General features: G+C 39.1%; 1 protein-coding gene across 1 annotated transcript in view; it reads left to right on the top strand.

Moving 5' to 3' along the window:
• ADCY8 (adenylate cyclase 8) overlaps window positions 1-17,108 on the top strand; it is a 253,284-nt gene that overhangs the window by 130,249 nt on the left and 105,927 nt on the right. Inside the window, exons 6-7 of the mRNA XM_063079734.1 lie at window positions 7,503-7,661; window positions 13,434-13,704. Coding sequence (XP_062935804.1) covers window positions 7,503-7,661; window positions 13,434-13,704 — 430 coding nt within the window. The remainder of the gene's footprint in view (window positions 1-7,502; window positions 7,662-13,433; window positions 13,705-17,108) is intronic.

Here is a 17,108-nt window from a genome sequence, read left to right as displayed (position 1 = left end):
GGATGAATCTGGAGAAACTTACATTGAGGGAAACAAGCAAAGCACAGAGAGATAAATACCACATGTGCTCACTCATATGTGGAAGCTAAGAGAGAAAGAAGGAAGGAAAGAAAGACCACAGTAGTCCCCTGATCCAGCAGAGGGAGGGAACATTCCTAAGGCTACAAATTGGAGTTGAGGTGAGAGGAGGAATGGCAGGGAGGTTGGGGGATAATTGGAAGGGGACAAAGGGTACAAAAGTAATTTCTGGTAATGGGTATTCCCCCAATATGAATCTAGCCCCCACATCATGGGCAGGAGGGGGAACAATTAGCTTTATATCTCATGAATATTTGAAATAATAAATAGATAGATAGATAGATAGATAGATAGATAGATAGATAGATAGATAGATAGATAGATAGATAGATAAATGTAAAAAACGTGTGTGAATATGTGCATGTATGCATGTACATGTATATAGATGTGTGTACATAGGTAGTATGTATAAGTGTGTGTATGTCTTATGTGTGTGTTCGTGTACATGTGCATGTGTGTGTGTGTTAAACATGAAAGCATGGTGATTAGCTCAATTTTAAATTCAGAGAGTTGGGTTAGTATAAGACATGCTGGGACTTTATCCCACAGGCAACAAGAAGTCACTGACACTTAAAGAAGGGAAGTGACATGTTTCTGTCTGGATGTCAGAAAGATAACTGTGGAGATGGATAACTCTCTCTCCAGTTGACGCTGGATGAGAGAAAGCAGAGGTCGAGGAGAAGGAAACTGACTGGGTGATATTTTTGTACCAATCTAGGAGGAGAGAAGTAAGAACCTGAAATAGAGCAGCAGCTGTGAAATAGAAAGGATGGTAATACTCCAAAGCTGAGACTGTTGAATCACCCAAGAGGCAATATGCAACATAGAAATTTTAATTAAATTGAAGATTTATCAATACATTAAGCTTATGTTTCAATTAAAAATACTCTAAGAATTTCAGACAGGATTCACTTTATTAAAGATATAGTTTATTGCTGGCTGTGATCATGGCAAATATTCCCTGAAAGAGTGACTGTTGCACCATAACCTGCAGCAGGAGACTTAGTCTGTTTCCTGCATTTTCCTGTTTTGAGGTGTGTGGTTATGAACAGGTGACAACTTAAGAGCTTCCAAATCCTCTTCTGTAAAGTGAGGATAATAAGATCCCAAATCCAGGGTGCACTTTTGAGAATTCAAATAGATAAGATGCATGTTATCACCATAGAAATATTTTTAATAGAATCTTGCAAGTAGGGCTGAGTTTGAATACTGGAAAATTCAACTTGGTTAAGTTACAGAAACATATTCCTTTACCGTGGCTTCTGTTATATGCTAGTAAAATCATGATAGTAGCTTGAGTTTATTGAACACTTGCTATATGCCCAGCACTGAGTTAAATGTTTGACATGCATTAGCTCAGGAGATCTACAGAAGGGAGCCACCAGCTTCGGAGATTCATCTGTAGGGACTGTGTTATCCACAGTCTTGGGGTGAGCAAGTTCACATGTGAGTTGTCCATGTATTTTGTGTGTTGTGTATACTTTTTTTCAAAAGAAGCCACATAGAGTAATAGAAACGGACCATTGGGTTCAGGCTCACACATCCGGAGTGAAATTCCAGTGACCTAAAGCAATGTAGCTCTTGTGACTCAGGTTCCTCACTTGTAAATGGTGCTGGTAATGATACACAGGGTTCTTGTGGAGGTAGGATTCCACATAGGTGTGAGGTGCCCTGTGCAGTGAACTTAGTTGACCCCCATAACTAACTCCCCTGTCTTTCCTTTTTTCTGGAATGTTCAAGGGCACTGTTTCTTTTAGGTAACTGGAGATCAATCAATTCTTAACTACATTGTAAGTTAGTTCCTCCTGTTTAAATCAGTTTATGCCTGATAACTGCCCAGTTGATATGTTAAATGGATTGGTTGAAGCTATTTTGATGTAAATAGAGTGAATGCAGGCACAGTTTAGCAGAAAAGGGTAGGTAGAGTGATCAATTCATAATTTGTAATTGGTCTGATTCCGCCTGTATAACTGAAAGCTGTTATTACTAACAAAAATGAGAAGTTGCTACTATTTTTGAGTGTTTAATATGCACCAGGCTAAGTGCTTCACATACATGATTTTATGAACTACCCTAACAACCCTGCAAAGGACCAGTCTGTCCTCTTCCCCATGACTCCTGAGAAAACCAAGACTTTGAGATTAACACAGCTAGCCTGAGATCCACAGCTGGCAAATGTAGAAGTCTGACTTCATATCCAGGCCTGTTTAATGCAGACTCTATGCCTTTTGGTGGTGTTAGGGAAATACATGTAACTTGCTCCAGCTCTCACAGCCAGCAAGTGGTAGAATCAGCATTGGCATTCCAGTGTCTGATCCTAAGCAGGAGGTCTTGGATGCTCTTCATCCCACAGTACCAAATTGCTACTCTGCTGAAGATAGTCTCTTTATCCATCCATTTGTTTGACAGTAGAAAGAGTCCCATTTACAGACCAGTGACTGCTACTGGATTATGCTCCCCAGCATTCCTCCAGCAACTACTACAGATTGATTAATTGACTAACAAAAGAACCATCTGAAGCATTTAAATTAAAAGAAGAATTCTACAGTTCATTTTTTACCCTATAACCACAATATTCTTCCTTAACAGCTCAATTAAAAGAAATGTCTTTAATCGTTTGCTTGTTTATTGTTGCATTACTTGTCCACAGCTATATAGAGCTTCATAGTGTATTTTTTGTTTAAAAGAAATCTTAAATGAAAACCCACCATGAAAAACAGAGTGGAGCTGCTTTATTTGAAGGGAGGAGGTTTGGAGGGTCACCTCCCCCTCCCCAACTAGTAGGTCCAAAGGCACCTCAGCTGTTCCCTCTGAGACTCTTAGATCATTTTGCGACAGCCACAAGAGCTGTGAAACAGAAAAACCATTGAGTTTTGTCTAATAATTCAAATAAATACTTTTGAGCACTGACTATGCTTGTGTGCTAACATTGTGCTAAGCAGAAATGAAAGGTAGTATTCCCTCCCTCAAGAGCCTCAGAGTTTACGGAGAAGAGAGAGTGCAGATGTTTATAATGCAGGTGATGTATAGTCATTTTCTCTTAATTTGTGGCTGACTGGGCACAGCAAAACGTCACTGGAGCTGAGCAAGATTTGTAACACTGACCAGAACTGCCTGAATTTTAGCTTCAAGATGAATACTCAAAGGTCCTTCCCTCAAGAACTGATCTTGAAATACATTGTTTCTGTTAGTGGTGCTTTGTAACCATGGGGTAGCCTTTCCAAAGAGGATTAGTGTCTGTAAATTATTAATTACTTTTACATAGTTTCATTCTTATCTTTTATTTAAGTCAAAAAGAAAGGGGGGAAAAAAGCAGTGCAGTAAAGAAATTTTAAGTCTTCTTGTTATGATTTTTGTTTTGTAGAAGAAAATAAAAAATCTAAATGTCTATTCATTAAAATGCTCCAAGGCATTCTCTGTATAATGATAATTACCTAATGACATTAGCTCGGTGTGCTGTTTAATAGTCTCTCACAATTAGTTGGCAAAGCACTTTAACATCTATTATCTTCTTTGGGACTCACAGTAGCTCTGTTAGTGAAGCAACCAGGTGGAGCTTTATTTTACAACCATTGAAACTGAGGTTTAAATTACACTATTTGTCCTGGATCGCATGCCAGGAGTCTTACCTATGTTGCAAAGAGTGTGGGGTTTAAAAATACAACATGGCCAGTTTAGTCCTAGGATTCTGCTAACCAGCTCTGTGGCCACAGGAAAATTCTTTTACTTTCCTGGGCAGTAGTACCTTCATATATGATAGGAGGCAACCAAGTAGTCCTTAGTACATGCCAGGCACAATTCTAAACTTTCTACATACACTTATTCACTTAATCTTGACAATGCTATTATTATTAACATTACATTAATGTAGAAATTGAAACATAGAGAAGTAAAATAACTCCCCTAAGATCATGGAGTCAGTAAGTGGGAGAGCAAGATGCAAACTCAGTAGTCTAACACTAGAGTCTGTGATATTAACACTTATACTGTAGTGACGATCATGTAATAAGAAAAATGTAAATTGGGGCTGATAATTGTACCAGTCCGGATATTCCTGGTTATGCTGAAGTAATAAACATCCCCAAAAATCTCAGTGGCTTAAAACAGCAAAGATTTATTTTTCACTCACATTTCATGTTCATTATGGGAAGGTGGGGAGATGGCAAGATATCACTATTCTCCATCCCGACTCAAGGACCCTAGTTAAGAAGGCTCTATTACCAGCTCCTTGACTGATGGTGGACACAGGAGACAAAATAAAGGGGGAGTATGGTAGATCAGGCTCTTAAAGCTTCTGCCCAGAAGTGACACATATCACTTCTGCTCACATTTCACTGGCCAAAAATAGCACTAAATATGCAGGAAAGTGCAATATTGCTACATGCTTGGCTACTATAATACCTCACAGAAATTCAGTGGGACATGCATCAGAGACTGGCATGCTCCCCTAAAGTGCTGGTTGCTATTTCTTCTCTTGCCCCACTGTTTTCATCGTCAGTAGATAAAAGGCACCATATGTCTTTTATCTTAAAGGTTAAAGTTAAAACAATGGCCTCAAAACTAGGAAGTTCACCAGAGTTAAAAATCATCTCGCCCTTTAGCTACAAGCATTCCTTCTAATGTTCATGAGTTGCCTTTCTGTGTTCTAATTTATTTCAATATTTCCAGATTCTCAACCTACTTCAACTTTACTTTCCTGTTTAAATAACTTTTCATTACCTTATGTCTTGTTAAGAACAGAGAATGCAAAGATTCAGTTTAGCACATGGAATCATTCATTCATCTGTTCTTTTTTCAGAAAAAAATCAAGGTTTTGTTTTAAGCCTCAGTGTACAGAAGGCATGATGCCCAGGCTGAGATACAAAGATGACTCAAACAGGAATATTGCTTTCAAGAAGCTTATACTCTTTATCAAAGACCTTGGATATGTAGGAACATGAATAGAGAGAGTTGGACACCTATTCATCCATCCACCTACTCAACACATTTACTGTGTGTTAACCAAGTGCCAGACACAGTGCAGTGTTAAGAGGGGAATGTAAGAAGTAGTCAAGCAAGTCCCTACCCTGGATTAGTTTAGAGGAGATGGATGATTATAATACAGTACCCTAATTATTGTTCACCCAAGATGCAATGAGAACATTGGGAAAGGCACATGCTCCTGCCTGGGTGGTCAGGGCAGCTTCCTGGCAAAGGTTACACCCAAGCTTGACCCTAAAAGATGAGAAAGAGCTCTTCAATTGAATGAAGCAATGGACATTCCAGACGGAGGGAGCATCACGGGTCCAGAGAGGAGAGGACACAGAGTTCAGGCAGTGACATGCAGTGTGAATGGCTGGAGTCTAGTGTGTGCATAAGAAATTAGAAAAATAAGTAAGGCACAGACAGATCATGAAGGACTTCGTGTGCCAGACAGGAATTCTACATTTCATTTTATAGGCCAGTGGTAGCTAAATATTTTGATCTCCCATCTTTATTAATAAAACTATGTGAAGACATGCAATATGCAATAAGTTATAAATCTTGTCTATTCTATATTCTACTGATTAGTTTCATACACTTAAAATATGAGGGGTCTCCAAAAAGTTCATGGAGAGATTTGTATTATCTTTTAATTCCATTTTTTCCCCAATTTTTTGAAGGGCCTCATATATATACAGTAAAATAGCATGAAGTATGGGTTTTAAAGGATAATGGTGAAATAAATAATACTTTAAGATATTTTTAATTTAATTACAGTACAATAATCTTTCTGCTTTCACCACTTTTTAGTGAGAGCAGTGAGTTTGAACATAGTCATTTTTTTTTAATCTTAATAGTTTGTGATACAATAATGCAAAGGTCAGTTTCCAAATTTAATTTATTTCTGTACCTGGGTTTAATTGCTATCAGAGCTAAATATATGTTTTATAAAGACAGATCTTGAGTAGGATTTGCATCCTTGATTGTCATGGCTCTAAACATTTAATCCAAAGTTCCGTGTTTGTCTGGCTGGTAAATTCTCTCCTTCCTTGATGTTCAGTTATTCTTACAAGCTCCTTAAAAGGCAATACATCCTTATGTTGTTAATAAATGGGTTCATGCCTCACCAAGACTCTTACGTGGAGGATTTTTAAGTAGGTTAGTAAATGTACAGCTTTGAGAATTTTGATAGATGACATAATATAACAGGTTTGACAACAAAATTCCCACGAAGATGGAAACATTTCCAAACTCATTTTGAAAATACTCTCTTCAGTGCATCAATTTCTTTTGAAAGTCAGTTACTGTCTCACTTATTCATAAAGCACCATCTAGAGTTTGAAGAAACAAATTAAGCAAGTTTGAGGATTTTTTTTCAGATATTCACTAGACGAGATATTAATTATCACAGAAAAGTCAGTGAATTTGGAACACTTGTCTTTTTGTCAAAGAAAAATTGTTAACTCATCTTTAAGTCTGACACCTCTCTGAAGCATTTTGAAGTATAACCATTGCATTTTCGTGGCCATCAATATTTTTCTAGTTATTCTATTTTAAAGTATTATGTTCTACCACTTGAATTTTTACATAAATGAGTCATTTAACCATGAACATAAAATTGTGTGAAATACTCTGAAAGTAAAGAAGGATGCATGAGCATGCCTAGAGGAAATCCTCCCATGGTAGAAATCCTCCTCTGTTCTCAAGGTGCCTCCTCCACATGTATAGTCAGAGGATGGCCTGACACGAACCCTGGAAGGTTGTTAAGGTCAACACATATACCAAATTTCAAGATAAAAAACAAAAGCTGTGAATGGAGCATTTTTTTGCTGCATCTCAACAGATGACCCAGCTCAGCCCTGGATGTGAACTATCTATTTCAGAGACCACTGATCTAAGGAGTAGAAAATCAGAAAAGAGTTTTAAACAAAGAAGTGATAGAGGGATGGGTGATATTTACATTTAGAAGGAGCCTCTGGTAGCTGTGTAGAACATGGGCAGGAGGAAGGTCAGGCTGAGGCACGACAGTGGCCTGAACTAGGGGACTAGCAAGGAGGAAACAACAGAAATTTTATTCACAGGAGGATTAGCAAAAGGAAACAATAAAAATTTTAGTTGGAAATGGAATGTGTGAAGTACAAAATCAATCATTTATTCCAGGTTTATGCACTATTGAGTAGGAAAAAATGCTGGTGTCATTCCCTAAGAGAAAGGTTACATAACAAGGTTTGGGAAGAAGGTTTATTAGAGCTCATAAAAGGACAGATAAAAGGCTGAGTGTTCAGAGAAGGAAAAGAATCCTTCCAGTTATTAGGGAACCCAAGAAGGCTTCATGGAAGAGGTGGTATTTGAATGGGCAGGAGCAGAATTTATGGAGTAGGAAAGACTAGAGCTGCTGCCAGGGACCAAGGATGCCCACTCTGGACTTAAGTATGTGTCTCTCCATTCACCTGTGTCAACAGGTTTGTGCGGTCAAGGACGAAGCATGATGTTGACATGCGGATCGGAATCCACTCGGGGTCAGTGCTATGTGGCGTGTTGGGCCTAAGGAAGTGGCAGTTTGATGTCTGGTCTTGGGATGTGGACATTGCGAACAAACTTGAATCTGGAGGAATCCCCGGGTAAGCCAAAGCAAAGCTCTTTTCTTGCTTCACTCCTGTGTTTTGGTCAGTTTGTGACAGTCGGTTTCCCGTGTACAGAAGTCAGAGGTATAGATCCAAGAAGCAATTATTTGAAAGGAGACCAGACATTAAAATGTCATACAAATATTGGCCCCAAAACTCTAGTAAAATTCATCAGAAACAATTAAAATGGTGGGTCAACCCTGAGGTGTTTGCGTCCCTGCCCCAGATAGCATTGGTCCCTAGACTTAGCTGCACATTGGAATCACCAGAAGAGCATTTTCAAAGTACTGCTGTCCAAAAAAAAAAAAAAAAATACTGGTGTCCAGACCCCATGCTGATTCATTTAAATCAGAATCTGAGAAGAATCTATGTTAAGTTCTTAAATCAATTCTAATAGGCAGCCAGGGTTATGACCTACTGACCTGCTATATATGACCACGGGCTCAATTCAGGAAATCCAGGACCTTCCTTGAAAACTCAGCTCTCCAAGTCTGGCTGGCAAAACTGGCTGATATGGAATTCTCAAAGGTGTTAGTGGCCTGGAAAGGCCAATTGAGCCTTAAAAAGTGGTATTAAGATTCTGTTTACACAGATTGGACCTAATAGGACCTCAAATGTATGTAACCCAGTGAGTTGTACTGACTTTCTGCAGCCTCTCTTCCTGAGAGACGCTAGTTGCTAGGTGGAAAGGCAGATGAATGGATAGACAGACAGATAGACAGAGAGTACACTTACATATGTTTCTCTTCCCAACCCCTAGACCTGCCTTTAGAGTCACAGATTTCTCTGGTATCTGATATCGTTTTTTGCTAATTATATTTAATATCAGGTAATATGGTATCGTGGGGGAAATAAACTACAGGAAGTGTGTATTAATCCATTTCTGTTGCTTATAACAGAATGCCTGGAACTGGGTAATTTATAAAGAAATAGAATATTTATTGCTTACAGTTTCAGAGGCTGGGAAGTCCAAAGTCCAAGGAACAGATCTGGTGAGGGCCTTGGTGGTGGTGGCTCTATAGTGACACAGAGTATCACATGGAGAAATGGCTGAGCAGAGAGAGAGAGAACTTCTCACATGCTCCCCTTTCAAAACCATCAGAACCACACTCGTGACCACCATTAAACCATCAATGGAGTAATCCATTCGCTAGGGTACAGTCCTCACAATCTAATCATCTCTTCAAGGCCCCACTTTTCAATTACTGTAATAGGATTTCCCACCCTCTTAGCACTGTCACAGTGGGGACTAAGTGCTAAGTGTGGATTGGGGGTACATCCAATCCACAGGAAGTTAGGATCAGAAAAACTAGGACTCCCCCTCTGCTCCATGCTAACTAAGTTCCATTCTCTTTGGCACGTTATGAGAAGCATGTACAGAACCTGGCATGTGATTTTAGTGAGAACTTGGCTTATATCGCTGCATTTGGGTGATTCAGACCAGTTCTTAAACTTCTCTGAATCTCACTTTCCTGACTGTAAAAAGTGAGATAATACTTATGATATGCTACCTAGTGAATTTATTTCCCCCCTTGATAAGAGTTTGTTTCCTCACCTGCTAGATTGGCATAATCCACCTCACAGATCTCCTTTTGCAAATCTCAAAATGCTCATACAGCTCTGAAGGTTTGTGAGATACTGCTTTGACATCTGGAAGCCAGTTTAGCCAATGTTCTCAATCACATTAAGAAAAAGAAGAGTGACTGAGTTGAAAGCATGAGTGAGTTTAAACCGTGGATTTATTGCTTACTGGCTATGAAAGTTGGGGCAGGTTTCTTCATCTCCCTGTCCAGTTTCTTCACTGTAATATTGGGCTGAAAGCACTATCAGCTTCAAAAAGTTAGTTTCATATGTGATAGTGCTAATAAAGCACTAGTCTTCTGTTCAATATCCAGCTCTGCTTAGGCACAGGATGTGCCAACATGCAGAAGTGCAGGAAAGCCAAACCAGGTCTTCAAACTCTCCATGGTTTGAGATTATTTGAGCTTATATGTTTCTGCTTTTTAAATGTGTCTGGTTCTTGGGCCGGCCATGGCTCACTCAGGAGAGTGTGGTGCTGATAACACCAAGGCCATGGGTTCGGATCCCTATATAGGGATGGCTGGTTAGCTCACTTGGGAGAGCATGGTGCTGACAACACCAAGTCAAGGGTTAAGATCCCCTTACAGTCATCTTTTTTAAAAAAAATAATAATAATAAAAAATAAATGTCTGGTTCTTTACCTTGAGTTACTAGAGCAGTGGTTCTCAAACTTTAGCATACATTGGAATCACTCAGAGGGCTTGTTAAACCATAGATTGCTGGGCCCCACCCTCAGAGTTTCAGATTTAGTATTCTGGAGTGGGACCCAAGAATATGCCTTTCTAGCAAGTTCCCAGGTGATGATGGTACTGCTGGCCTTGATACCACACACTTCGAGGACCACTGTTCTTGATATTTTGTCAAATGAGATACTGCATAAAAAGTCCTTTGTCCTGTGCCCAGTAAATATTAATTGTGGTAATAGTTACCATATAATACAGCTGCAGAGTATTGGAGAGACCCTGAAAGTAAAGTCCTTGTCTCAGACTAGCACTACCACCAGCCACTGATATGGCTTTGGGCCAGATACTTACTCATTGCCTGTGGGCCATTTTTACCATCTGCAAAATGAGAAAAAGAAATGCTTATCAGCCAGGTTTGTTGGAAGAATGGAAATAATATGAGATAATTTATGGAGTCATGCATATAGTTATACCTTTGGCTACGTGATAATGTTTATGCAAAATAAGTGTAGTATAATTGTCAGATCTTATTTACTATCATGACTATTACTATTATGCCCCAGCATTTAAAATTATCAGAAAGTGTAAGGTTTAACTGACACTCAATACATTAGAATACTGCCTGAGAACTGACTCATTTCGTAAGAGGGAAATTCAATCACTAGAATCTAATTTGCAAATGCCTTACCCCACAGCTCAAGTAAGTAGCAAATATGAAAAGAAACATCTAAAACCTAGTTTCTATCAAACCACTTAAGTGTATATTGATTAGAAATTCAGCAGAAGAATCAGTAATAAGTGAAGGTGAGGATGTCTTTTATTACTGAAAACAAAATATTGATTTTTATATGCAAATATTAGTTCCCCTGCACACTGACAGTAGAATAATAAAATGTAGAATCCACAGGAAATGCCAAAGGGAGTGTTATTTAACTTAATTATTTTAAAGGGAAATCAGCCATCAGTCTTCATAAAACCTTTCTAGATCTGTTTTGCCTAGGAGAAAAAAGCAGCCTTCCAGCACCTAACTCTAAACTTGATCTGAGAAAGTAAACTGGGACTTCCATTTCATGGAAGGTCAGATGATTTGTTATCCTTTGAGGTCAATACTATTGAATTTAACAAAATACATCATGAGAATATTGTATATTTATTCAGTATATATCTCAAAAGAGCTCAAACATCTTTCACACTTACTTTTAATATCTTGCACTTGAAATCAGTGACTATATATGAGGATACAAAGGTATTTGGAAGATGCAGAGAATGTACCTTAAATGATCAGAAATGCATTGTTTGTGGTTTTTGTTCCTTTACGTGTCCTTTGCAATGAACTATCCTCCCTGTAAGCAGGAATTTAGCGTAATGGGTTAGAAGGGTAAGGGGGGAGTCAGAGACAGTACTAAAAGCACGGTGCATTTGGAAATGCCACTCTAGAAAATTTAAAGATAAAAAACACTTCATTGTTTTCTTGGATATATGCATTGTTTCTAGACTCATAAAAACCAAGTGAAGTATTAAGCATATATTATTCATTCATTCAAAGGAGCACTAAAGTTGGCTTAGGGAAATGATTTTTGAGCATAATTATGGAGTAGAAAATTGTTAGTAAGCATGCAGCAGCATGTTTAATTTGAAGAAATTGCAATTACTTGAATTGCTGGAGAGAGGATGGGGACTATAATGGAGGAGTGTCAGAGAACGAGCTTTGAAGTGACAGGGCCAGAGAATGGAGGCCTTGGAGGCCTTGTTCAAAGTTAAACTGTCTCCTGGAAACCTTGAGAAGACATAGAATAGAAAATAGTAATATGATCACAGTGGCATTTTTGAGAATACTCCTAATAACTTAAATATTTGCTTTTATAGTATTGTGAAAGTTGACTATACAAAATAGAGTCATTTTCATCATATCCAACTAAAATAGAGTCAGGAGGCCATGAGAAAAACAAATGCCTGCTCCAGGAACAAGCCCATTCCAAAACCACAAGGCCTGCAATGACTTTAAGATTACAGATTCTGTCTAGCAACTGCTGCCACTCACCAATCAGAACTGACCAACTCCTGCAAGACACCGATGTCCCCAATGAATTTTATTTCAAAACAACTTATGTAACCTTCCTCCTTTCCCCAGTACAACCCCAACCTTTCCCTTTGTTCTTTATAACAAACCTAGGGGCTACCCTGGTTTGCGTGCTCTGAATTACAATTCTTATATATTATTCCCAAATAAACCCCTCGATTGGAGATGTGTCTATATACATTTTTATTTAAGATTGACAGTATGTACAGTGTACATGCACTGTTTTGACTACTTTACGTGAATCAACTCATATAATACCCACAATGACCTTAGGAGGTAGGTACATGGGTGATGTCAGGTAGGACACATCCTCCAGGACAACACTTGTCCCCCTTAAAAGTGAGAAGAATAAAAGAAAATAGAAGTACAAGCATAAATCCATGAGTAGTGTTTCACCGAAGCCTCTGATTTTTCTCATCTTTATGGGTGAGAAAATGGACTTGTAGAAAGGTTAAGTAATTTGCCCAAGATCTCTCAGCTTGCAAGTGGCAGAGCTGGGGTTTTAATTCAAGCAAGCTAACAACATGGTCCATGTTCATAACCACTTGCTAGTCTACCCAGATCACTGTACAGCACAAGAAGTATTCTGACTGAGTTAGACAGTCATGAGGACAGAAAAACTCTTCCCCAGAAGGATTTACCATGCGGAGTTGCCACAAATCAAGTTTGATCCTTAAGGTCCTTGATGTCGTATGTTATTTTGCTAAAAAAGAAACTTGAATCGTGAACTACAGTGGCTGACAATTGTGCAGCAGTGAGTCATTTAAGTTGTGAGTGAGCCCGGCCAGCTGCCAGCATGCACGTGTCCGCAGCTCTCTTCTCTGCTCCTTGTGATACAAATGTTATAGAGGAAGATATATCTTACAATGGTTTTTCCAAAAGGCCCTCAGTGTAGCCCTATGGACTTATAAAACCTACCCTGTTCTTATGAAGATTATAGACAAGTTGGAGAAACAAGGCACAAATACTGTATATGAAAAGTGAAATGATAGGAAATGTTCCAAGACAATAAGAGAACTGTGACTGCATGGTGATTTGGACAATTGCCACTGGGGTTTAGAAACGTCTATGGCAGTTATTTTCCCAATATAATCAACCCCACTGGAAAAAAAAATCACTGATTCTTACAGTTTGCTGGGATCAGACCAGCAGTCATCAAAAAAGTCACAAGAAGTACTTAGACGTGGTTTAGCATGGCTCTGTTTTATCAGAGGCTTCAGTGATACACTGCTCATGGATTTATGCTCGTACTTCTGTTTCATCCCTCTCACTTTTTAGGGGGACAAGTATTGTCCTCGAGGATGTGTCCTATCTGACAGCATCCCATGTACAGCCCTGATACTGGCTTTGCACAAGACAAAGAACAGCAATAGCCTTGGCAGACACCATCAGGAATGTATAATGACCTATGCTTTGTACACACAGGAGGATTCACATTTCCAAAGCCACACTGGACTGCCTGAACGGTGACTATAACGTGGAAGAGGGTCATGGTAAAGAGAGGAATGAATTCTTGAGGAAGCATAATATAGAGACCTATTTAATTAAGCAGCCTGAGGAGAGTCTGCTGTCCTTGCCTGAAGACATTGTCAAGGAGTCGGTGAGCTCCTCAGACAGGAGAAACAGTGGGGCGACGTTCACAGAAGGATCCTGGAGCCCTGAACTGCCCTTTGATAACATAGTGGGGAAACAGAACGTAAGTCCTCTCTTCCTTCTTCAGGTTAGCCACGAATGCATGCTTGAGCACATCTTCAACCCAGACACTCAGAGAAAACTGATCCATCTTTAACCTTTTCTGCTCTGAGCACCATAATTGCAAGTGATCAAACTTATCTATCTCCTCAGGACGGAATTAACCTATGTATGCAATTTCAGGAAGTGCCTGAAATACCAGAGGGTTCCCAACTTTTGTTCCCACCCTCCCCCCACTTTTGTTTTTAACCTAGCTAAAAATAAATGTCATGTGAAGCTGAATTGTAATTTTACCAAAAAAAAAAAAAAAAAAAAAAACACTAATGTTGGAAAAGATAAACCTGATATCATTAAACTAAAGGAGAGGGTAAAGTGCATGAGAATACCTCTTTATGGGCAGCTGGTCAGTTGGAAGTTCTGAGTTGCCCTCTGAGATTCAAAATCAGGAGGGGCCTGTTGATTTGGAAATATAAAAGCACCAAGTGAAGCCCACAGTAAGAGTAATGTAGCTCAGGAGCAGCATGCAACTTCAAAGCCACCCACATCATTCTGTTTTTATACAGCATGGAATTACATCTTAGACTACTAAGTGAGTACATGAGGAGAAAATCACAAATAATCAAAATTAGTTACACAGTTTATTTATTTAAATACCAGAATTCCATTAAACCCAATGAGATGCTCAGACTCTGAGCGGTACTAGAGAACTGAGGCTGAGTGAGGTTGGGAACCAAGGTGGATACAGAGATTCTGTCCTCCCGGAATGCTTGTTCAGAGTACCGGCAAAATCACCTGCTTAGTATAGGGTTTCACTTTAACCATTTAAATGGAGCACATGTAGTTGAATTCATGTAGGTTAATGGTGTGACTCCACCATACTTTTTTAAAGAAACAAACAAAAAATCCAAAGTGGAAGACTTACCTGACAAACAGTTGCTGACGTGCTCCTGAGCCAAGCAGAAGCTGAGAGTACCGAGAAGTAAACAGACAAAACCAACAGTGTCTGGAACTTTATGAAGACATATAAGAGTTAACTTTTTAAAACCATAGACCTGAACCTTTCTCATTAACTTATAGATAAGGAAAATCTGTCTGCTTAAAGATGTTTAAAATGGAAAAGGTTAAAATGCTGCAAGTCTTCCTTCCTTCTTCTGCATTTGAAAGATTGATGGGGCACTGTGAGGCTAGGTTCCCTTCAATGTCCTTCCATCTCCATGGGAAGGAGTTAAGACAGTGCATGGGGAAAGCTGGAGGTTGAATCTACCCAAGGTGCCTTACTAGAGTTTACCCTTAGGTTTTCACTACTCTTTGTGAGTGTTTAATTTCCCCCAAAATTATTATGCCTACACAAGTCACCACCAATACCAGCGCCTAGTTTTTTCCATCCCTGAACTAGTGTGCATGGTACAATTTGCTGTTACTTGAATAATGATCTTCTATACTTTATGGAGTGGGTGCATGGCCAGCTGACAGTGCCCTCTCTGCTGTTTCTGCCTATCATTAGCTTGAGACTGAATGCTGGTTATTTAAAGAGACAAATACGTATGCCTCAATCTAATGAAGTTCCCTCTCTTGGTTTTTTGTTTTTGTTTTTATTCTTTCCTTTGGAAACTTCTTACCATTTAAGCTGATTGTTGAAGCTGAGATAATTTCTTATTGTTGAAGTTGTACCTGACCTTGCTACTAATGTTTGAGAACCACGAAGAAAGAGGTGGCGATGCTTGGTTTTATTCTATGGTTGGTTGATCTGATAAAAATTGTATAGAAATACTTGGAATATTTATTTGCTGATTTTCTAAAGATATTTGCTGATGTCATCAAATAGTATTGTAAAAAATGTCATTATTAGTCAAAGATTGTTATTCTGGGTGTTCAACCATATCATATATTTCTTATGATGCCTGAGTTTTACCTGGGTATAAACCATCTTTGCCGTCTTCATCATAAGTAATCTCAATTCATTTTGATGCCTTCAGACTTAAGAGCCAGCGAATGTGTGCTGATATCCATAAATAACCACATAGCACTAATAACATTCTGGAAATTACTGAGCTGATTAAAACAATCGCAAGCATTCAGAGTTTGTACTTATGCTTAACTCTAGAGGTCAGTGAACCATATGTGCAATTCAGGGACATAATGTGTCCCTGGAACAGATCAAGACTGTTCTGGCTGAGCCTCTGCTGTGCCAAAACACCCAGTCAATTCCACAGAAGGCCAGAACATCTGAGTGTTTGCATAACACAGATAAAACATACTAATGCCTCACTGGGGATATTCCAGCTAAATTGGCCAGATGTTTTGGCTTCTATTGATTCATAATGTGTACTTAGAAATTTTTTAATGACATCAGATTGCTGTGTCATATTCTGTGCTCTGTAGATAGCAGATATTCAGAGAGTTACAACTCATATATTCATTCATTCGATAAAGAGCATCTATTACATGCCAACTACTGCTAGTAATCAAAGAAATGGAGGAAGAGAGGAAAGAAACACTTTAGAGGCAAAGTCAGCCAGTAGTTTATATGCTTCATGAAGACAAGAATTGTACCTGCTTCACTTACCATTGTTTAGCTGGCAATTAGAACAATACCTGGTAAATCACAGGACTGATTAAAGTTTGTTGAATGAATTAATGAAATGATAGATGTGGGCGATGAAGGAGAGGAATCTGTCAAGTTTGACATTTAGGTTGTTTTGATTGGGTGAATGATAGACTTGCCAACTAAAATAAGAAATACTGGAATGGAGGGAAACTGAGAAGGAAAAACTAGGAATTCAGTTTAGGACAGGTTGAACTTGAGGTGCCTGGGAGAGATTCAGGGAGAGAGATCCAGAAAGCTGCTGAACACACGCTTCTGAAGCTCAGGCGTAAGAGAATTGTACTAGGCATGAGGATCTGGTGGTCCCCAGAATTTGAGTGCTAGGAGAAACCATGAGAGTAGAAGGTGTCATAGTAGAGAATATGTCCAATTAAGAAATAAGAAGGCATGGGGAAGACCTTGAAGAACATCAGATGGAAATAGAAAGGGAATAAGAACTCCTTGCCAGAGACAGAGAAGAAACAATCAAATTGGCCAGAAGAGAACTGGAGATGGTGGTGTTAAGGAAGCCTAGAGAGCAGAGCATTTTGAGAAATGTTGCCAAGAGTCCCAATAAGATGAAGACTGAGAGCTGCCTATTGAGATTGGATTGAAGAACATCATTGACAAGGGGAAGATTTGATGAGGTGGTGAAATCAGGAGCCAGGTTGTCACAGTGGATAAGAGAAGGCTCTGGGTTTCCAAGAAGAGCTCCAACACCATCCCTGTCTCCTCTCATCTACCCATTTCAGTCAGTAAGATTGTTTCTGGACCCTTGTGTGAGTCTTCCAATCCCTGTCTATGCCTGATCATATTCGTCCAGT

Source organism: Cynocephalus volans, chromosome 15 (genome assembly GCF_027409185.1).
Source record: "Cynocephalus volans isolate mCynVol1 chromosome 15, mCynVol1.pri, whole genome shotgun sequence".
Classification (NCBI taxonomy): domain Eukaryota; kingdom Metazoa; phylum Chordata; class Mammalia; order Dermoptera; family Cynocephalidae; genus Cynocephalus; species Cynocephalus volans.
This window is presented reverse-complemented; position numbering and strand designations above follow the sequence as displayed.